The sequence below is a fragment of the Panthera leo genome, chromosome B2, assembly GCF_018350215.1.
Source record: "Panthera leo isolate Ple1 chromosome B2, P.leo_Ple1_pat1.1, whole genome shotgun sequence".
Classification (NCBI taxonomy): domain Eukaryota; kingdom Metazoa; phylum Chordata; class Mammalia; order Carnivora; family Felidae; genus Panthera; species Panthera leo.
The window spans coordinates 133,694,682-133,717,804 of record NC_056683.1 but is presented as its reverse complement, the minus strand read 5'-3'; the positions used below and the strand labels follow the sequence as shown (position 1 = coordinate 133,717,804).

General features: G+C 42.5%; 1 protein-coding gene across 2 annotated transcripts in view; it reads right to left on the bottom strand.

Moving 5' to 3' along the window:
- Positions 1 to 2,285: 2,285 nt before the first annotated feature.
- UST (uronyl 2-sulfotransferase) overlaps positions 2,286 to 23,123 on the bottom strand; it is a 303,266-nt gene continuing 282,428 nt past the window's right edge. For both annotated transcript variants that reach the window (XM_042940047.1, XM_042940048.1), the window contains one exon: positions 2,286 to 5,106. In XM_042940047.1, the coding sequence (XP_042795981.1) occupies positions 4,823 to 5,106 (284 nt within the window). In that variant the 3' untranslated portion in view covers positions 2,286 to 4,822. The remainder of the gene's footprint in view (positions 5,107 to 23,123) is intronic.

The following is a 23,123-nucleotide window of genomic DNA, read 5'->3' as shown; positions in this document are numbered from 1 at the left end:
CTTGTTCTAAATTTTTTTTAATGTTGATTTATTTTCTAAGAGAGAGAGAGAGAGAGAGAGAGAGAATGAGCTGGGGAGGGGGCAGAGAGGGAGACACAGAATCCAAAGCAGGCTCCAGACTCCGAGCTGTCAGCACAGAGCCCGATGCGGGGCTTGAACCCACGAACTGTGAGATTGTGACCTGAGCCGAAGTCGGACACTTAACCGACTGAGCCACCCAGGAACCCGTTTCTGGACTTTCAATTCCTTACGTATAAAAAAAGGACAAGGGCTAGATGGCCGCCCAGCCCCATGGCAGTTCGAGGGTTCTGTGAGTTTAGGCTTGCTTCTCTCCTAGTTGGAGACCAGTTCCTCTGCTCTAACTTCTCTGCTGTAGTCTGGGTGCTGTAAGAAGAACTGTGTCCCCTACAAAATTCATATGCTGAAGTCCTAACAACCAGTACCTCAGAATGTGGCTGTATTTGGAGACAGGGTCTCTACAGGGGTAATCAAGTTAACATGAGGCCATCAGCATGGGCCCTAATCCAATACGAGTGGTGTCCTTATTAAAGGAAGAATTTGGGGGCGCCTGGGTGGCTCAGTGGGTTAAGTGTTCCACTTCAGCTCAGGTCACAATCTCGCGGTTCATGAGTTCGAGCCCCGCGTCGGGCTCTGTGCTGACAGCTCAGAGCCTGGAGCCTGATCTGGATTCTGTGTCTCCCTCATTCTCTGTCCCTCCCCCACTCATGCTCTGTTTCTCTCTCTCTCAAAAATAAACAAAGATTTAAAAAAAAAAAAAAAAGAATTTGGACATAAATGAGTGTGCACAGAGGTGAGACCATGTGAAGACAGAGGGAGAAGATGCCCAGGTACAAGAAAGACACGGGCCTCGGAAGAAACCGATGCTGCTGACATTGTGACCTCAAACGTCTAGCCTCCAGAAGTGTGAGAAAATAAATTTCCGTTGTGTAGGCCAGTCCATCTATGGCGCAAACACTCTGAGCTCTATATCACAGTGAGTTTTCTGAGCTGTGAAAGATGTTCTATGGGTTGTTTTTTTTTTTTGTTTTTTTTAACAGACTCTTAATATTGGTTTTAGCCTAAAGCAGTCTTGTCTTTCCTAGGATATTTAAAATACTTAAAAAAAAATGTTTTCTTCATCACCAGACATGAAGGAAATTTAGTAAAATAAACCCTCTTTACTTTTACTTGAAGAGAATTTCATAATTTCGACCCATAGAACAATTGTTCTGAATGCTTATGGATCATCAGTCTGCCTTCTGAGAAATACTACCATTATCTACACGTTTCATTTAAAGCCGAATAGTTCGCTGGATGAACCTGTAGGTGACAGCACATTTCTGAAGAACTTTGGACCAAACACGCAACTCCAGATGGGGTGTAGTCCGGGTTTTGTTCAATACTTCTGTCTTTAAAGGTCACTTGGAGTCAAACATCATGTGACCAAGTTACAGAACAAATTAAATGATAAAAAAAAAAAAAAAAGGTAACCATTGGTCACTTGTTGTTTAAAACTCAGGCTCTTACTTAAAGTAAAGCACGTTATCACCAAAATAGATTTTTCTTTCCCTTAGTACCAAGACTCTGGTTCTTTCCTTTTACAAAATAGCCACAGGAGTTGGCATGGGGTGCCCAATTGCTAGAAAGCAGGGGACCCCCTGGCTCTCTGCAAGTCCCTTTTGAGGTGGCTGTGAAATTTCTCAGGCAGAGTGTTTCTGGATCAAAACTGCTCGCTTGGGAGGGGAGAATCACCCAGCTTTTTGAGGCTCTGTGTGTCTGAGAAAGAGATCAGAGTACATGCTAAGAGGCGTGGTGTGAAGGGTTCTGACCAAACCCCGGACACCAGACCAAGCAGTGCACGTGGAGGCAAGGTCAGGTGCTCAGCATCGTGTCCACACAACTAGAGGAATGAATGCCTCGCTCATTTTCTCAGCCAGCTTTGTGGTGTCACCCAATGATAACACGAATAGAGTTTATAGATTAAAAGAAAACCCGTCTTTCTAAAAATCACAGCTTGAAGGAAGAAGTTTGGCCGATTAAAAAGGCAGAGGGCGCCGGGAAAAACTGCAGGCACTTTTATTTCCAGCTATGAACAGAATGGGGAAAAAAATTGCAACTTATTTATATTCATTTATTTATATGGATGATGAATAAGTTAAGGAACACTTCATCTCAAACACAGATTGCTTTTATTTTAGCTAAGCTAATGTTTCAGTTCCATATATATTTTTGAATTTCCATCAATGTCCAACACCATTTTTTTCTTCCTTCTTCTTCTTAAAAAAAAAAAAAAGGATTTACAAGCACTTTTACGGCACTCAAGAAGAGTAGGCTGAAGGTTCATAATAATAATTTTCCTTTTAAAAAACATCCATCAGACCAAAATAAAATCATTTTAATTAACTCCTTCCTGAGTAACTAAAACCTTGGAATGTGCTGAAAGGTTATAATAAATAAGGCAGTCAAAGATCAACCAGCTTAAAATGTATTTTTTTTTAAATTAAACTATGTAAAATGTACAATATATTTCATGAAGTACAAACTGCGTTGGGCTCGGGGCCAAAGAAATCCTGTCCTGTGTGCCAATAAATGGATGAAGTGCCTTGACTTTTAGGACGTAGAGACTCTTTGTTGGGGCAAAACGGCATTAAGGCCCTGCAAGTGAATAGGTCAGCATCTCTTGTTGGCATGATATAATGATCACTGCTGACAGTAAAGGCCTTTGAACACACAGCTGGAAGTGCTCGTGTGAACTTGCACTAGGACGATGCATTTTGCAAATGACCAATGGGTCCCGATGTTCTGACGAAAGCAGAGATCACTAAGCCAGTTCCATTTTATTTTCAGAGAGCGAGCCTGCACAGTGTGTAAACTAATTATCATTCTTTATATGCAGTTTCATAGACATGACTCACAACGTACCGGGCGCTGCTCTTACTTTTTGTTTTTAATAGGACAGCTGTTCTCTGGGTTGCTTTTTAAGGTATGCCTAATGGTAGGGCCCTGGTCTCTCTACACAGGACAAAGGATATTTCCTCTTCTAAGAACATTTTTCTTAATCACGTCTCTGCCCCAGTTCTCTGAGGCAGAAAGGAGGCCCACCAGTGGCCAAATGCTGGACTTTGTGCCTCTGTGGTCCCAGCCTTCACTGGACTCCTGTGGGGTGGAGCCTTCTTAATACATCTCATGATAAAGTAGCTTTAGTGCACACTCGACAGGTTCCAAATGACTTGCTTTATATCTTGGCTACTGTCCAATTTTAGTGAACGAAGAAAAAACTCTAGAGAGACTTGTTGGTTTCTGAAAAGTAGAAAATGTGTAGCTTGTGTAAAGTCAGTCTTATTTACTATTAAGTATTCCCAACTCACACTCTGCTAGTGCTCTTGAAGGGCTGGCTCTAGGGGAGAAAACATGAAGGAGACAAAATCTGTCACATGTATCCCGTCTGCCACCACCCCCCGCACCCCTGCTTCTCAGCTGGCTGTATGTTATCCACCCAGAAATATATGCATATCCAGAGCGGGGGGGAGCAGTTAAAGATGAAAACATTTCAGCATCCAAAGACCCACGGGGTCATGAGTTGGGGGCAGATGACAGGAGAGGAATGGGGAGAGGAGACATTTCAAGCAATGGAACTGCCCCACAGCTATGCACCACTCTGGGGGCAGACGCCTGCTCATAAAGCTGGTCAGGCAGTCTCTTACCAGAAGCTCTTGCTTCTTGTCTTAATGTCTTAATAGGGGTTCTCAGGAAAGAGCTGCTTCCATAAGAAAGGGGGTTGGAGTTTCACCGCTGCCTGAGTAGAACTCAGTACCCCTTTGGACCAAAACCAGGTACCCTTCAAGGGACCAGAAGGTGAAAGATGCCATTATGGTGGGACCCAGCTTGGCCAGGGGTTAGACTATGCATTGTCTGTGGCCAGGCTTAGAACTTCTGCCACAGGAGTCCAATGCCAGAGCTAAACTGGTTCCTGGGTCTCCAGTGAAAACGATGCTGGGGAGAGAGATGCCATGTGGGTACAAAGAACCAATTTTCTGATGTCACATGACCTCCAGAGATGTTCGTGCCTACACTTTTCCTTACACAGCAAACAAATTCTTTCCCCTGCTATGCTACTTTTAGATCCGTCAGAATGGTGCTTGGAAACGGAGGGTCTCAATGGAGCTTGCCCTGCACCTTGACCTTGGAAGGTACTCAAGGCTCTGGACTGGTTGGGGGTGTGGCACAAGCTGACTTGCCATTTCAGAGAGAAGTATGCTGCTGTTGGCAAAAGTGTCCCCTGAGATGGACCAGAGGCAGAATTCTACCATTGTGGGTGGAAACCACTCATCCAGGGGCATCCTCCCTTTTGAGGTCCTTATCAGTCTTACCTTCCCCTCTTAGACACTTCTCGAGTAGATTCCCTGGTGTCTGAAGTGGTTTTGTATTTCTACCGAATTATGTAAGTCTGGGTGTTTCCTACCACTGAGGTAATATCTTTACAAGTCATTTTACAAATGATAAATTATTGGGCTATGGGCTGTATTTCTCCCCCTCCTCTCATTATACTAGAGGGAAAAAGCTATGTTATGATGAACTGCCCTGTGATGGCGCCATCTAGTGTACCTGGGAAGGATCCGGGGAACCAGGAAGACCCAGAATACAGTTAAACAAGAAAGACCCGCAAAACCGGGCATCTCCCAATGACCCCAACATGTGGGAATGTTTCGTTCTTTTTAATGCAACTGAGCATTAATTTAGTCCCTTAAGGATTTTTCTTCCCCCAACAAAAAACTTTCTGGAAAAGGGAGATAAAGCCAGTGGAGGCAACACAGTGCTGGCATCACCTCTTATAAATATCTTCTAGCCACTTCTCGTCATCTTGTTCCTCATCATCGATCGGCTCCTCGGTTTCCAGTGGAGTTGGAATAAAGAACTGGGGTCTCAGAGGGGGCCTGCTGACGTGGGACTTCAGTCCAAACTTGCGTTTCAGCAGGTGGAACTGCTCTTTGACGTAGTGGTAGAACTCATACTCGTATCTCATTCGCTGGTAGAGAATCTGCACGGCCTCGGGGGAGGGGACAGTCTTCTTCACGGTCACAGTCATATTTCCAAGTTTCCTATGCTCTGGAAGAGAACCAGAGTTGCATATGAGCTCTCACCTGTAATGCTTTTGCGCAAAAGGAGTAATGATGTACTCTGCATTATGTACGTAATACCGGCAGCTCCTATGGAAGGAAACTCAGCGTGCAAAGAATGGAAGGGGAAAAGGGTGCCCAACAATATTTAGAAAGATTTCACCTTAACCTAGGTGTTAATATCAACATTAGTTGACTAAACATAAACTACCTGACATTCTTTGCATGGGATGCCAACTATGTAATTTGACCACAATTCAATGAACTACAAATTATACATTCCTTTGAGCAGCAAAATTGACCCATTTTTCCTTTTTTATTTCCTGTTACACACACCAAGGGCTTTCCTTTCAGGAAGAAGCACAGGAAAAAGCTCTCACCACTTGCCAATCATCTTGATTTTTCTTTTAAAATATTGCTATGTATTATTGATAGTTTAACTAGATATAAAAGCTATTCGCAGTTCATTATTTCAACAGGGCATTTGTTAAGAAAAATAAAGGGAGAATTGCCAGATTTCTTAAACACAATGTTAACTGTTATAAATTGTGAAGGCTTTTTAAAATATGGTAAATTATAACTAAAATCTGCTTAGTTTTATATTAATGACTAAAAACACAATGTGTTATATATTTACATGGAATGCTTAACAAAAAATGTTACGTGCATCATAAAATTTTAAGCTTTTTTTGTTCTGTTTTATTTATTTTTGAGAGAGAGAGAGAGAATGTGTGAGCAGGGGAGGGGCAGAGAGAGAGAGAGGGACAGAGGATCTGAAGTGGGCTTTGCGCTGACAGCCGCGAGCCCAATGTGGGGCTCAAACTCACAAATCATGAGATCATGACCTGAGCCAAAGACATTCAACCAACTGAGCCCCACAGGTGCCCCCAAATTTTAACCCTTTTAAAGTGTACATTTAAGTGGCATTAATTACATTCATAATGTTGTGCAACCATTACCACTATTCCCCAAATTTTCTTATTGCTCCAAACAGAAACTCTGTACTCCCTTCCCCAGGTGACCTCCAATCTACTTTCTGTCAATGAATTTGCCTTTTTCAGGTATCTCATATAAACGGAGCCATATAATAACATGGTCCTTTTATGTCTGGTTTTTTCACATAGAATCCTATTTTCAAGGTTCATCCATATTGTATACATGTCAGTATATGAATAAATGAATAGTACTCCATTGTATGGATATACCACAATCTGTTTCTCCATCTACTCATTGATGGACACTTGGGTTGTTTCTACTTTTTGACTACAGTGAAGAGGGCTGCTGTGAACGTTTGTATACAAGTATTTGTTTGTGTCCCTGATTTCAGTTCTTTTGGGCATATACCAAGAGTGGGATTGAAGGCTTATGGTATTTCTATGTTTAACTCTTTGAAGAACCACCAAGCTGTCTTCCTCTGTGACTGAACCACTTTGCACGCCTGCTGGCAACGTACGAAGGCTCCAATTTCCCCAGATCCTTTTCTATAATTGTTATTTTAATTAAAAACATTATAGTCATCTCAGTAAGTGTGAATTGGTATCTCGTGGTTTTGATTTTCATTTCACTAATGACTAATGACGCGGAGCATCTTTTTATGTGCTCGTTGGCTATTTGTAGATTTTCTTTGAAGAAATGTCTATTCAAGTCCTTTGCCTATTTTGAAATTGGATTAAAATTTTTGTTGTTGAGTTGTAGTTCTTTATATGCTCTAGATATTCTGCATATATATCAGGCATATGATTTGCAAATATTTTCTCCCCCACCTTAGGCTCTCTTCACTCTGTTGATAGTTATCTTTGATGAATAAAGGGTTTTGATTTAATGAAGACCGATATATCTATTTTTTTCTTTTGTTACCTGTACTGTTATACCAAAAAAAGCACTGCCAAACCCAAGATCATGAAAATTTCCCAGGATATTTTCTTTTATCATCTTACGAACTAAAACTTTTGTCACCAAAGTTGAATAGGTATATTACTCACCGAACAGATCTCCAAATGGCTGGTGCTAAACCTGGATTCACCTGACAGGACAAAGGCCCCGTCATTTTTTAAGAGTATTTGAGATACTTTCTGAAGCCTCCAATAGCAATTCTAATGAAGAAATTCTTGGAACAGTAATGGCCTAATTGAAATAAGGGTGTTGCTTTTCCAGTTGAGTCTTTTGAAAGGTGTAATACACATTTGGACGTATGAGTTCTAGAATTTTTGTTAAAGAATTTGGCATAGGGGCGCCTGGGTGGCTCAGTCGGTTGGGCAGCCGACTTCGGCTCAGGTCACGATCTCGCGGTCCGTGAGTTCGAGCCCCGCGTCGGGCTCTGTGCTGACAGCTCAGAGCCTGGAGCCTGTTTCGGATTCTGTGTCTCCCTCTCTCTGACCCTCCCCCGTTCATGCTCTGTCTCTCTCTATCTCAAAAATAAATAAATGTTAAAAAAAAAATAAAAAAAAAAAAAGAATTTGGCATAGTCTCTTCTAAAATGGGTTTATGATAGAACATTTTATAATGTCTCTCTTCTTTGCAGATATCGGCTATAGCTAATCTGAGGAGAGACATATTAATAGGCGTATCCCTTTGGGTTTTTAAAACACAGAGTTTAAAAAATTGGAATTAGGGGCGCCTGGGAGGCTCAGTCAGTTAGGCGTCCGACTCTGGTTCAGGTCATGATCTCACGGTTTGTGGGTTCGAGTCCCATATCGGGCTCTGTGTTGATGGCTCAGAGCCCAGGTCCTGCTTCGGATTCTGTGTCTCCCTCTTTCTCTGCCCTACCCCCGCTCATGCTCTCTCTCTCTCTCTCTGTCTCTCAAAAATAAATAAATGTAAAAAAAGACAAAAAAAATTGGTACTAAAGACAGACAAGGCACCAAGAGTTTTCAGTTAACACTGAAAGGCACAAAAAACATAACTCCGTCGTTTCCAGACTCCTACAATCCCTTCCTCTCAAAGCACTCTAAATTGTGTAGCATTTTGCTATTTCATACCATAAAAAGTATTAGGATTCCTGTGATTGTAAAATAAACTCTTTAATTAACTTATTTGGCCCAACCTGGTCCAAAAAGAATATAAAGAACTTTACAAAAACATATATGCTGCAATTAGTGAAACAATTAAGGAAACTGGGCAAAGGGAGTGTGAGGCTAGGAAGGTCAACACTGGGGATAATGGCTTCCACCTCCCGATCTGGAAGGATCTCCCTAGAGTACTGCTCTTGCCTCTTGCCCCAGTCTCTCTTTCAGGTACCAGGGCCAGAGGGGTTTCTCTGATTGTGCATTTGGGGGAAGGAGTTGAGATGCCATTCCCTCTGGAGAGAGTGGGTCTGTCTGCAGAGACTTCACACCTTCCTGCAGAGGAAGTGAGGGCTTCCAGCCGTGCCTGGGACTTGGTGGGCAAGTCTGTCTAAGCCAGGATGGAATATGACCAGCCCACTTCTCTGCACATCTAGGCTGCATTCATGTAATATACCCATTCAAGTGATTTGGTAAAGAAGCTGACATTTTCATCTCCACCTATCTGTCTCCAGCGTCTATTTCTCAATGAGTTTAAAACCCAGGCAGGGAGACATGGCTGTTATTTACTAGTTCCCCAAACCCCAATATCGAGGGACATAAGATGAATGTTACGAAGTACTAAGTACTTGTGCAGGAGGTGGGTTGAGAGTTTGGCCCTAAACTTTCCAACAACCAACAAAGGATTTAACACTGAACTGCTCTTCATTTAAAACAGTCTAGTCACATCCATTCCTGGTTATAAACCATAGAGAAATGCCTGGTATGAATTTTCATAAGAAAAAACTGCAATGAAATTAGCATCATTTTCAGTAACGTCCTTTGAACATACGCAGCCATGAGTTTCCTGGGTGACAGAGAAAAATGGCACACCCCAGGTACTCAACTTGGGCTTGATCAGGGAATATGCTCCAGGGTAGAGGTTCTTAGCCCGCCTGAAAACCTGATTAAAGCTCATGCTCAGGAAGACAGGGAGGGTATATGGGCTTCTGGAATTTTCCTAAAAATAACACACGGCAAGTATAATCGCTGACCACAAAGCCATCCAAGAAAAGTATCCATTGATTTTTTATTCTAGAACAAGGAAATTTCCTAGACTGGTCTTCAAGATGAGTTGGATGCAAAATGTTGACTTGCTATTAAGGGTGATTAACATCAAGCCAGTAAAATTTTGAAGCTTTTAACAAAACGATAGTATGTGATGGAGCTACACATTCCCTTCTTTGGTTAGGATTAGGTAACTGGGCCAACTGTTGTAAAGCTACTCCTGGCTCATCCCAACCGACTCTCTTCCCTGTATGCTTTCCTCTATTGCCGAGGATGGGCGAGTGGGTGGGTGGGCAGAGTAGGCAGCCGTCTGTCGGAACTGACACAGTGTCACTTAAGCACAAGTGAAAAGAACCGGGGTCTATCCGCATCATTAATGAATTGATTTGGCAAGAGATGATGACAGTCGCAGCTAAGCCTGATCCCTTCCGGTGTATTGTTATAGGAAGAGCTACACTGAATGAGCACCATGGTCATCCACTCTCCTTCTGATCACTCCCTCTCAGTTCCCCAGACCCAGACCTCTTACCCTGCCCGTCCTTGAAATGCCAGTGCTCCCGGGTGCTGGTCCAGCCTTTCCCCCTCCTCCTTCCTTACTCTCTGGTGGTGTCATCCAACCCTCTACCCTTAGTTTTCATAATACTGTGGATGCTAACCCAAATGTTTATGTAAAATGATCGCAGCTTTCCTTTTCCCCTTTTGTTTTCCACAAAGCTGCCAAATTCAAAAGGAAGGTTAATGACACTGCCAGAGGATGGTGTCCTGGTCAGAAATTAAGAGCCCTGCTTTGTGAGAGAAGAAACAGGTTCAGATTCAACCAACACTGACATGAGCACCTATTAGAGGTTTGGATTACGCCCATACGCATGTTGTTTTTAAAAATATTTTCAACCACCCTATGGGGCGCTCTGACCCCCATTCTGCAGATGGGGAGATAAAAGCTCTGGGAGATTAAATGACTTACCCAGGGTCTCACTGCTAGTGAGTAAGTGACTGAGCTGGAACCTGAGCCCGGACCTCCTATTTGTGTTGAGGTTTCCACTAAGTACCGGGCCATAACCAGTGAAGCTTTCATGAGCCTGTAGAAAATTATCACCTTCACATGGAAAGACTAGAGGGAAGTTTGCCCTGTATAGTTAGTCGAGAATTTCTAAAATCACATTTCAAAGACATATGGTTATGTGTCTTGCTGTCCAATAATCAGTGCTATGGAAAAGTCATTTCATTGCTAAGTGTTCCACATTTTTGTAAAATGCCAGACTTTCCCTCCAAACCAAACAAAGCTACGTGAACTGTGGAATCAGTCTCTCTCCAGATTGCCCTAATAGCAGTTCTAGAGGAAGTTGTTAGGAATTTTTGGAGACTCTTCTTATTTCAGCCACCAAACAATCATGCTGTAAGAATCTACACTTATTATTAGCATCCTTTGGGAAGTGAAGTTGCCCTCGTCAGGAGGGCACATACTGTAGAACGTAACCACAGGAAGTGAAGACCTACCCTACGAGTGGCCTTTGAAACTAGTGGGAACTGAGAGATGACTTCAAGGGGCTCATGTCTCTGGCCCCCACTGGTGAACAGTTCAGAAGGAGGAGACAAATTCAGGGCTCCTTCCATTAGGGCAGGCCCAGCAAGAAGGCAGCCCGGGATCTGACTGGCAGGCTGTGTGATTTGGCCCGCGAGTTATTTTTTTTTTTTTAGAAATTGACTTAGTTGTTGTTAAGACTTGGTGTATTTCACATGGAAATCTGGATTTCTGGCTTCTCTCAAAGTGAGGCAAGATTCTTCTGGAGCTGAGTGTGGCTGAGTGTGGCTGTGCACCCCTCCTCCCCCTCCCACTCCCCCCCCAACCCGCCCAGAGAGGTCAGTGCTCTCCATTTTGTTCCAGACCCCAAATGCTAGTTGATTCTTTTATGTTACTTCCTTGGCTGCTATAAAAAAAAAAAATGGAGTTTTATGCTTCTGCTTTAAAGGATTTAAAATTCTGGGTTTCATGAACCCAGGAAGCAAGTGCTCTATGTCAAAATGAAGGCTTCAATTAGGCCTCGTTCATGTGTCCAATGTTGTCTTCCTTTTTTTTCTGCCAATGTTGACTGAATAACTTTTCTGCACCAGGCATGGGAGATATAAGCAACGAATGGGACTTTACCATCATCATTAGCTGCATCACTATGCATTTTTGAGAGAGCTTTCTCAGTGCAAAGAACTTGAGAATTTGAACATGCACTTGATCCTTACAAAAACCCCAGTGAGGCAGGCTCTCCTATTATCACCATTTTACAGATGTGACCTTGGAATTTAGTCACTTGTTCAAGTTCACATGGCTGTAAGTGGAGAAGCCAGAAGTTGGATCTGGACAGTCTGGCGACTGAGCCCAGGCTCTTGACCTCTCACATTGTTTATGGCCAAATGGAGCTCGTGGTCATGGGGGAGAATCTCTTCTCACGGGCTTGCTCATGATGGGAGCTAATAGGGCATTTCATTCTGGTTTGTTGCATCGTGTCAACATTTTCTTTCCTTGGTCAGAAATCCCTCATGGAGAGACCAAGCCTAATGTGCTTGTCTCCGATACTCTGCATGGAGCTGGGTCTCTCATAACGACTGTTTGACTATTTGATCATGAAGATCTGCTGTGTGTGAAGGTCTGAGAGTAAGGTGTGTGTGTGTGTGTGTGTGTGTGTGTGTGTGTGTGTGTGTGTGTGTTTCAACCAAAAGATGGAAAACTTTTAGGAGGCCTCTGAGGCACTATGAAATTTCTGAAAACATTTCCCCTGGATGTTTCCCCCCCCAACATCCCCACCATTTCATCTAGCTGTTCTAATGGAGCTTGTTATGCTGAGAGTGCCCTGGAGAAGGGTGGCCCCCCATGTATCTTTATATTTCCACAGCTCAGCACCTAGGGGAATGCAGCACCCTCCACACATGTTGTTGAAGGAATGAAAGAAACCAACAGAAGGAGGAGGGTGTTGTCAGACCGAAAAAGGCTTGGCTGTGCCTTTCAGGTGCAGATATAGCCAAGTGGGAACAAAGGCCATATCCGGATGTTCTTAATCAAAAACTCCCAAGAGGCCCATGAATGCTGGGTCCTCAGCAGGAAACAGCTTACCCTTACATCTGGGAATTTTCATCTCCCACTGGGGTCTATAATTTCCAGTGTTTAGCTTTGTGGTTCAGTTGCCTTTTTGGAATGATAGTGCTGACCAAGTCAGGGTTTGCTGTTCCTGTTCTTTAATTAATCGATACGCTTTGGCAAAGAGAAGCTGTGGTTTCGGGATGTTTTTGAATTTTTTTTTTCATTTTTCTTATTTACTTTTAGGGAGTGGCAAAGGCTCCCCTTAAGTATTTTCATAACTGCAGAAGACTTCCTCAAAGTAGGCATTGGTTTTGAGCGGTAAAATGATCGGAAGGGAAAACAAACAAAAATCAACCTCTGACCTTTTCATTTCAACAGCAAAATAAAGATTGTTTTTCCTTACAGACATGTCCAAAGTCACCACAGAGTCAGGACTATGTGGGGACAGACTTTTTTAGGATCCCAGACTCTACTCTCTCTGAGGGGTGGTGGTAAAGACCCTCTTGCTGGGGCCCTGAATGGGGGTCCTTTTTATATTGCTGGCCCCCAATAACATAAACATCTATAGTTGGTCATCCAATGCCAGTAGAGAAAAAAAAAACCCGAAGACTATAGGGCCAGAAGGGAGATTGCTGAGTTGAGTCAGCTTTCTGCATTATTAAAGCTTTATAGATAGTGGTGCAAGCAGCTCGGACCTTCCCCTACCCCACTCTCCCCACAGGTCATCAGAATGGCATGCCCTTCTTTGCACAGAGTTCCATGGATTCATGGATTTTCCCACGGCCTTTCATTGCCTCACGCATTCCTCAGAGCAATCCATTTTACCTACAGATCTCCAGGGCTTGAGAGGTCACAAGACTTGCTCAAGGTTGTATGACCAGTGAGTGACTGTCCTGAGACTAGAAAGCAGGCTTTCTGATTCCCAGCCCAGCACCTTTTTGCTACATCACCGGCTGTTAATTTCCAAATTGAGTGGAAATCTATAACCACCCACTTCTCCTTGCCCTGTGTGTACTCTGGCATTAAGGGGACGGGTTGAAAAGAAGGGCTTGAGTGTTTTAAGTCAAGGGGAACGCTTTGGTAAGTCTGGGAGGATCTGGCGAAAAACTCGCAAGCCAGCAGAAATGTTTGCAGACCGAAAGAGACTGTATCTTTTTCATTTTTAGCTCCCCAGCACCCAGCTCCACACCTGGCTCATAATGACCATCCATAAAGATTTGTTGATTTGAAAGCTGTACGTTAAATCCATCTGTAAGACCGGATTAACCCAAAGGGCAACTTTTGGTGTTGACCGTACATTTGCTGTTTCACGAAATTCTTTCCTTAGAAGAGGGTCCTTCCAGATCAAACTTTCCATTTCTAGAAATCAGATTTCTTTAGGATGGGCTCGTATAGGTATTTAGGATTGCAGGTTGCTCTGGGGAGGCCGTGGTATTTGCTTTTCTTAGCCACTCTATTGGAGAACACTATGCTATGGTGACAGATTGCTCACATACACTTGGCAAAGCTTAAGAAATACTGTGATAAGGGACATCTGCCACAAACGTAAATACCCACGTAGGAACACATAATACATGCTAAAACCTTGTAGCTAATGCATTTATGTCACATGTATTATATACTACGGCCATGCAGTAAAGAAACCCCAACACCGTTGGAGCAGCAAACGTCTATGTGACCTACTTTTGCTATATCAATGCAGTTCAATGACTGAATTCGCCATCGTTTTTGATGCTTTCTAATGCTGTTTCTCCACTTGCAAAAGCAAGTATTTCATTTAGTAGTAAAACATTCCATCAGATCACATGCACTTGACCCAACTTGCAAGGGCTTTGCTGTGGATATAGTTTGAACTGTGGCTCTTTGACCACTCTTGAATGCTCCCTGGTGGAAAAACTTAGGGCAGCGCACGGGGAGTATCCCCTGAAAGCTGGTGTCTCAGGGAAAGGACTGCAAAGGAAAAGTTCTATGGTGCCCTTGGAAACACACCTCCACTCAGCACCAAGTGCATCCATCCACAGAGAACGCATATGCCAATGAAGGCGTTATGGTTCAGTTTCCCAACTCGCTGCTCCTCCCCCTCCCCACAAGGAACTCCTGAGCAAATGCTGGGAGTTTAACTTCTGAACGTGATGATAAATATCATTCCCCAGTAGCCCATCTGTATGCAAGATTGAGCAGTGACAGGCACAACGCCCCCCAACATGGCCTCAAGCTGAGGCCATGAATAGATTTTGCTTGACTGCCTGAGATCTAGACATTTTTGCAAAAGCAGTGGCTCTTTCTACCTCTGCTGCATTGACATTATGTTTGGACTGGTTCATAATCTTCAGAACTCTCAAAAATCCCTCTAATGTAAATAAAAAGGAAATCACAGAGCTGCCCCATGAAGTCCCCCTTCCCACCTCTCTTCATCTGTCACACAGGCATAATGGAAAAACGATGTAGCCCTGGCTCTGGGCCAAAATAAACAATCTGGAAATACTGTGTAAACCCAGCTGCTGCACCGGAGGACAGAGGCCTCACTTTATGACCTCCAAGATGGTTAACCATATGCAAAATAACAAAACCTCACCACGGGCTTGCAGTCTGTTCTGATGCTGAGCTGGTTTGGGCATTCCTTCCCTTGATCTAAGCAAATGCACACTCCACACTGACCAAAGCCCCCTTGCCCCATCAATCTGGTCCTGTTTGAACTTGGTCCAGGGGAGATTATGTGCAAGAGATGAATACAAGTTGAGTAACAACCAGAAGTGGGACCAGATTTTATCACCGAATAAAAAGAAGCGTCATCAAAAGATGGGCATCCATTCTTTGGCTTCAGGGGAGTTGAGTGGTAATCAACCAAGAGGTCCTGCTGTTCTAAGCAGCCCTCTGTCTAAAAAACTGTGGTGTACTAACCTCAGGTTAGATTACATTTAGAAACGTCTAGCGCACATGGGATGAGGCATGCGTTCTCAGGGGACAGGTATGATGACAGTCACCGGTCAGGTGCAGGGAGCTGGGGCATTTAGTGCTGTCCTCAGACAGCATGGTGGGTCCACATCCCAGGGCCACTCCTGGCGAGCCCCGCATCGAGCTGGCTGCCCCCCAAAACCGTGTGAACATGATGTTTGTCACAGATAGAGTAACCTCATTTCCTGAATTATATAGGGAGGCCACACAGTTCAAACACATGTGGTTCCCTGGCAGCTGCCTTCACCGGAAATGAATGTATGTCACTGTGGCGTGCAGCGATGTGCTGGGCTGACAGAGCCGGCGTTTGATTTGCCATTTGGATGATCGATGGCATGTTAAAACCAGCTTCTTGGAGGTATGGCAATTAGGGGAGAAAAGAACAAAAAGCACTTCATGCCTGACTCGGTGCTTGGGGTTGGTAAAGTAAACAGAGAGATTTTTTTTCTTTCTCTTTTTTACCATCTCCTTTTTAGATCTGGAAATATAATTAATTGAAAAATAAATTGAGATCCCTTTGAATTTCAAGAGAACCTTTTCTCTGTGCAGCCAAGGGAAAGTTACATGATTGGCTTTTTCTTTTTTTTTTTTAATGCCAGAAAGTGCTAGACCCCTTTGATGAAAGAGAATGAAGCCTTTTTAATGCTTCCAATTTGCTTTGAATTTTGGAAGCAGGAGCACAACAAAGGGAACCAGGAAGAAAAGTAATTGGCCTGTGTGGGATGGGTCACAAGGGCCCACAAAAGCCAAGGCACTGGTCCCCTTTGGAAAGAAAAATGGGGACGAGTCCTGCAAGGAGACGTGTTTTTACAGAAACATTGCATAGTTGGGTTCCAACCCCGTCAAATCTTGAGGTGGGGTGGCCCATCAGAGGGGTTTCCACGTTATTTGCCTTTGTGTTCCAACTCCTCACTACTTATCCTCCAAATCTGCTGAAGTTGCTGGGGGTGGTAATTAGTTATTCTCTTACCCGGCTTTCTTTGGCTCATTTGAATCGGCATGAAGCACCTACTAAGCACCAAGCATGATTCCAGGGAACAAGAGAGCTGCTAAACGTTGGAAACACAGATTCCCTCTTCCAGGAGGAAGAGTAAACAATAAAGAGAATAACAAACGTACTCCCTTCTAGTCACTTCTCAAGCAGTCTCAAAATCCCATCCTTAGAGGAGGGAAGAAAAGGGGGATCGGACCCAAAAGGGATGGGTGTTGAGGGCTACCTTTGCGTCCTTCTGTGGGGCCAAGTGAACCCTTGGCTGGACAAACGTAATGTGTCATGAATCAACTGGCCAGGCCGACACCTGCAGAGATGGGGCCCTTGGAACCTGCATTTCTTGTTAGTACCCTAGCTGATTTGGTTGCGGGAGCTGTCCAACCACACACAGGTCCTCAAGCTTAGAAGTAAACACGTCAGAACTGGAAGAGGTATCAGAATTCATCCCTTCCTGCTCAGACACGCACGTACTGTCGCTTAATCAGCCTGGGGGCGGCCTCAGTGCCCACTGGGGTCTGCTGGCTCCAGTTCCCCACTCTCGCTGGTTCACTGGGCGGAGGACAATTCGTTCCCGTTACCTTTCTCCCCAACTTTGGCATCACGACCCAAATCATCAAAAAGCCGCTCTATTTTTTTTGAAAGTGTATACCACCCTAGTTATACACGCATGCATTGCCCAGCATGGCATTTGGTCGTTAAAAAAATGGCTTGGGCATGAGAATGGCAATTACAGAGGCCTTATTTTCACAGCAACAACTGAACCACGATACTGGAAAATATCTACTTAAAAACACCTTATTGGAAGACTTGCTATGGCATTACTAATAAAATGCATTTCTTTGTTGCAAATAACGTTTTCATCTGAAATTATTAGGAAACGCATTTTTGTTACTTTTCGTGTCTTTGTTACTTTACTTGGAATCACATTATGACGAGTGATGATCAAGTGGACTTACTTGAACAAAGAAGATCAAGCAAAACACTAACCCAGTAGTTCTGTCCAAATTTCTTTGGCATCTGACAATCTCCTAAGTTCTGCTCTTACTTTATATGCAAGATTCTTCTTCTTTCTATCCCTCACAGTCTGTATGGCGTTAGCAGGTCTAGGCAGTTGTCTTGTACACACACACACACACACACACACACACACACACACATCCCTTCTTTGACAGGGAAAAGGCCCTCCTCTGGAATCACGCTGCATTGTCCAAATCTAGTCTCAATGATGTTGAAGCCAACTGTTAACACACATGGCCACTGTGGGCACTCCAGAGATGGTAAAACACCCACAGGACAGTTCTTGTCTCCTTTAAAAATTTCGCTCCATTATTTTTTCTCTCTGGTGTTTCATATAGATCAAGCTACCTATCTAGTTATATAGAGGGCTATCATAAAGTCCTTGGGGAATTTATAAGCTTTTAGCTTTAAATCTTAATTCTTAGGCAACTTATAATTTAAAAATTCATTTTGTCTGGTTATTACATACCTAAATATATACATACCATATAGACACATATACTTACACGTATGTACATGCACACATATGCAAACGATAGAGGGTAACGTTTTTGGAAAAAGATTTAAAAAAAAGATCAAATGGCTTTAAATCAAGCCATATTTATTACTATAATAATACATTTCCTTTTAGCCTTTTTCTTATTTATGTACGTGAATTGTAAAATACATCTCTGCTATACACATTAAGTTTCAGAGTTTCATATTATTTTAAAAATTAACTGATCATAAGCATTTGCTTATAGTATTAATTATTCCAAGTCATATTTTGCAGTGTGTTTTTATGTGCTCCACTGGTAGCCTTATAGATCATATAAACAGTTTGCTACTGTTAGATGATTGAGTTGGTTTTTAGCCTCTATGACTCTCAATAATATGAGATAAACAACCTTGCTCATAAGTGATCATGTGCCTTTTTCCTTATCTAGTGTAAATGGCAGCTTTAGATATAGAGGGGTGAACTTTCTTTTCATGGCTTGATAAGAGCTTCAATTCTGACAGTTTTAAGACACCATTTACTTTCTTTTGTCAGGGATCCTGCAATTCATATAATGCAATTTTCCTAAATTTTAAGACATTTTCTTTAATGTTGCCTGACATTAATCTAACTATAACCTAACTTACTAAATCTTAACACACACAGGGCTTTTTGAAGATCCTGTAACTACTGTTTGTGAGAATAGAAAGTACCATAGCACTTAATATGGGAACACAGTTGCTTGTAAAACATTTAATGCACAAGAAATTCTTGGTAAATTTTATCATATGATGTGTATAATGACTATTTAATAGTTGCTTGTTCTTGGGATTCTATGAACTGGGAACTCAGCACTATCACAAAACCTACATTTTTCCTTTTTATTGTTCATTCTAGATACATTTTATTTGCGAGAATATAGTCTATTTCTTTGTCGTTATTTTGACATTGTATTTATCACAATGATCAGCTCTGATGAGAAGACCAAAGGTGAGTCCCAATCACCAGCAACCTGGATGTTTTCTCTGGAATGTTAAACACGGTGAGATTTTGATAAACCCTTGAAGGGCTTTGAATGAAGTCGCTGTTCATGGAGGCCAAACATGTAGATAAGTGAGATATTTAACCTCTTGCCCAGGCATTAAGAAGTTAGGTTACTAAGAGGTGCTACTCAAAATAACCATTCCCAAGTCAGGAAAGTGTGAAATGAAGTTCCAAGGAGGCTGTCAATCCCACTGGGAAAGTCTGCTGTGTTACTCTGAAATTAAGTGCACTTCATCGAGGCAATCTGCAGCACACTGGTAGGGCCAGGTCTTGGGAGGATGTAAATGAATGGTCCCGTCTCTTCCTTCTCTCCGTGTTGGAAATCAGATTTTCAACTGCGTGCTCTATAAGAACAGCGTGTATATCGGAAAGCATATCCAAATGGTTTGGCTTTAGGCAAAACCCTAAGAAAGAACAGTGAGATGAAACCACAACCTGTCCATTTGTACGGGAGGTCCATCTGTTCACTCAAGGGAAGTTTGAAATTGAGAGGCTCACACTAGTGGATACCAAGAAGACCATCTGAGAGGGAAATGCTTGGGCACCATGGCTACTACTTTAAAGAACAGCGGGAAACACTTGATAGGAACATTTAAACACTGTGAAAGTGTTCCCGGCATATTAAAATTCACAAATGTAGTCTGGCAAGAACAAGATAATGCTTTTCATCATATGTTTTTGAAAGACTTGGTGGTGGTAGAAACTTGTTCTTGTAACTGGAACTTGCCCATCAAAAGATGGCAGGCTAGAAGTAGCAAGTTTCGAGAAAAGCTATTTAGGGTAGCAGTTGCTCTCAGCAAGAGGTGGGGAGGGAGGGAGGGGTATTTTTATTGAGGTAGAATAGAAATTTAAACTCTTTCTGATGAGAAAAGTTAAGCTCTTTCTTTCTTCTGATAGATGAAAGAAAAAAGGGAGGAACGTTGGCACGTGCTAGGCGTTAGATCAACAGCAGCTATAAATGAAGACGGTTGGGTGATGTCTTGAGGTGAACTTTCATGGCCAATGGCTGACAGAGACCGCAGAAACCTGTGACGTGGGATGGAAGGGAGAGGACAACTGCCAGGAAACTTCTGATGGCACATGAGCCTGACCCTGTGTAGCTAGGCACCAGCCTTCTTCTTAGATAAGGTGGGGGTGGGATGCGGGGGTGATACTAAAAAGAAACAATCTACCAATGATGGGATGGCCACGCAGTGGATTAGAAGCTGCCAAGGAAGAGGTTCTAATGCTTTTAAGAAATGTGCTCATAGCTACCATTAGGTTCTATCAGGACCGATTCACTTTAGAAACGGCTTTAAAGACAGGTGGGGGAAGGGCCAGGAGAACAGGCGTACTGAATGACATTCAAGACATTTTTAAAATTTTGTTCAAAGGATGGAAAATCGAAGATGTTTGAAGGAGAAAAATCAACAAACGGAAAAGCTGTAACCCATTACATTTTAGTTTTATTGGGCCATGAAATGAAGTTTCATGATGTTCTAAAAACAACAACCCAACCGTGCAAAATTGAATAAGTGAACTGGCATTAAATCCATACCATATTTTCATCTCATTTTGATATAAGAATAGAAACTGGTTCGTTATGTCATAGTCCTCTTGTTCAAATCATACACAGTTAAGGAAATATTTGAAAACTTTCGAATAGCTCCTACATTCTAGCAAAACCATACATAGACAGGCTGGTTGATTTATGACTTTCCATTAACCTTTACTCTCTAATGGCTTTTACCAAATGATTTATTTACTTGCTCTATGCTGAGGTAACCTCCTGGCTGGACTGTTTGCCATCCTTATAGCTCAGAGGCTGAGGGACTGAGTTCCCTCACTAACACATCTCTTGAATTTCGGTGTGGGCTGTGGGTTCTCATATGGCGGAATTAGGAGGCCTGGGTTCAGTTTTAAAATGTTCCTCCTTCCCCGCCAATTCTCTTTGGAAAAAAGAAAAGAACTAATGACAATTTCTGACTCACTGGATAATGTATATGAAATAATAATATGAAATAACATTATTTCAAGTCTTGGCCAGCTCTGTGTCTCTGCTTCACCTTCCTCTTGTTTTACTGGCCAACTTCCTTTCTTAGCTTACAAAATGAATCTACTCAATGTCACCTGAAAGAGCAAGTTTTCAAAATAAGACCTGAATGAAATTATTAGCTTTCCTGTTAAGCATGGGTGTCTCCCTTGACCCCAGCGGGTTAGATGTAGACGGTCTCTGGAATCCCAAGGAATTGTAAAGACAATGCTGGTGTTTATATGACCTCCTTTATTAGCTATGAGCTCAAGGAGGTGATGGGGTTGAATATCAAAGGTTGTGGAAACGTGCTAATAGGAATTAACGTGTCCCTCTTGAAAACTTTTACAGCATTTCTACCACAAGAGATTAAATTTGAATTTAATGCTACTTAACTCAATTGTCACTCCTTGGGTTTTACTTGTGACAATAAAATGGAGAACTGGAGGCTAGTGAAAGTCCTTTGGCTCTTCTTTGGGTAGATTTAATCCCACTCTCCTTTTCTGAATGTTGCCAAATTTTCTGGAGCGTAACAACTTGTTTTTCTCTCCTTCTATTTTAATCCCACAAGGTCCAAAGCTGTAGAGTGTGGGAGTTGCTGGGCATGGTGGGGACGGGGTGAGAATAGGGTGGGGAGTCACTCCTGCTCTCAAATTCTGCTAGAGCCCTGGGCAGGGGTGATGAATCATGAAAGGCAAGCCACTGTTCCCTCTCTCAAGTCCATGGCAGTGATCAGCACCAGGCTCAGCCTGACAATCCTTGTGCCTGTGATTCTGGCTGCCATGACCGACTGCCCCAAATTGACACTAGACAGAAGCCCCAACTCTTGTACTTTTTCACTGACTGCATGTACACCAATGAAGCAATAGTACACCAATGATTCCTGAAGACTTTTAGACATCCTTGCCCTCTGTGCATTCCCTGAGGTATTTAGACGCAATTCTTTGATAAGTTAGTGGTTGCAACTGAGCACACAATTCTTTCCATGTACTTAGAATGTTTATGAAGAAATTAGTTTCCAGTGCATATAACTTTATCCATTACTGCATCACCTGATTGGATAGACATACGAAACGCTATTTTTTCCCTACATACCATTAGTACCTTGACATATATTGTCAAACGCTGAAATCATTTGACTTCCAAGCTTATATTAGCGGCAGACATCGAATGTGTCATTTCCATAATTGCCATGGAAATGACTCCCTCCAACCCCCCAACGAGCTTGGGTCTATAGACAACAAAGGTCGACAGAGCAAATAGGAAGGATGCTAGAATTTTACGAGAAAAAAATATGACCCTCAACATTAGCATAGGATGTTTTCAAGCTTACTGATATTCACTGCCTTTAATCATAGCTTAATGACATTCCTAAGTAACAAAGGACTTTGTGAAAAATATTTAAAATCCAGTAATTTCTTTTAAACAGACTAATAAGACTCTTAAAAACTGAGAGCAAACTGAGGGTTGATGGGGGGTGGGAGGGAGGGTAGGGTGGGTGACGGGTACTGAGGAGGGCACCTGTTGGGATGAGCACTGGGTGTTGTATGGAAACCAGTTTGACAATAAATTTCGTATTAACAATTTTTTTTAAAAAGATTGAATATTAAATTGATTTGACTATCTGGTGATCCTATTTATTTCTGGTAGATATATATTTGCATAAACTTTATTTATTAAAAAAATTTTTCTTAATGTTTGTTTTTGAGAGTGAGAGAGACAGAATGTGAATGAGCGGGGCAGGGGCCGAGAGAGAGGAAGACACAGAATCCGAAGCAGGCTCCAGGCTCTGAGCTATCAGCATAGCCTGATGCGGGGCTCAAACTCACAAACCATAAGATCATGACCTGAGCCGAAGTCAGACGCTTAACCGACTGAGCCACCCAGACGCCCCTAAACAACTTTAAAAATAAATGTTACTGAATGTCAACTCACTATAATTTTACCAGCAAATAGATCACAGAATATTAAAAAGATTTTTTTTTTCTTAACATTTATTTATTTTTGAGACAGACAGAGACAGAGCATGAACAGGGGAGGGTCAGAGACACAGAATGTGAAACAGGCTCCAGGCTCTGAGCTGTCAGCACAGAGCTCGACGCGGGGCTCAAACTCACGGACTGCGAGATCATGACCTGAGCCGAAGTCGGACACTTAACCGACCGAGCCACCCAGGCGCCCCTGTCACAGAATATTTTTCTACCTAAATATATCACAGAATTTTTTTCTATCTAAACAACTAAAATCACAATGATAGGACCCTAAAAAAGTTTTAAAAGAAGTGCTCATTACTCACCTTTTTGTTCTATATGATAAATCATGTACTCTAAAAATTTTTAAGACTCCATCAAACATTTGCAACAACCAGACTGGAAAGGATTCCCATTTTTGTTT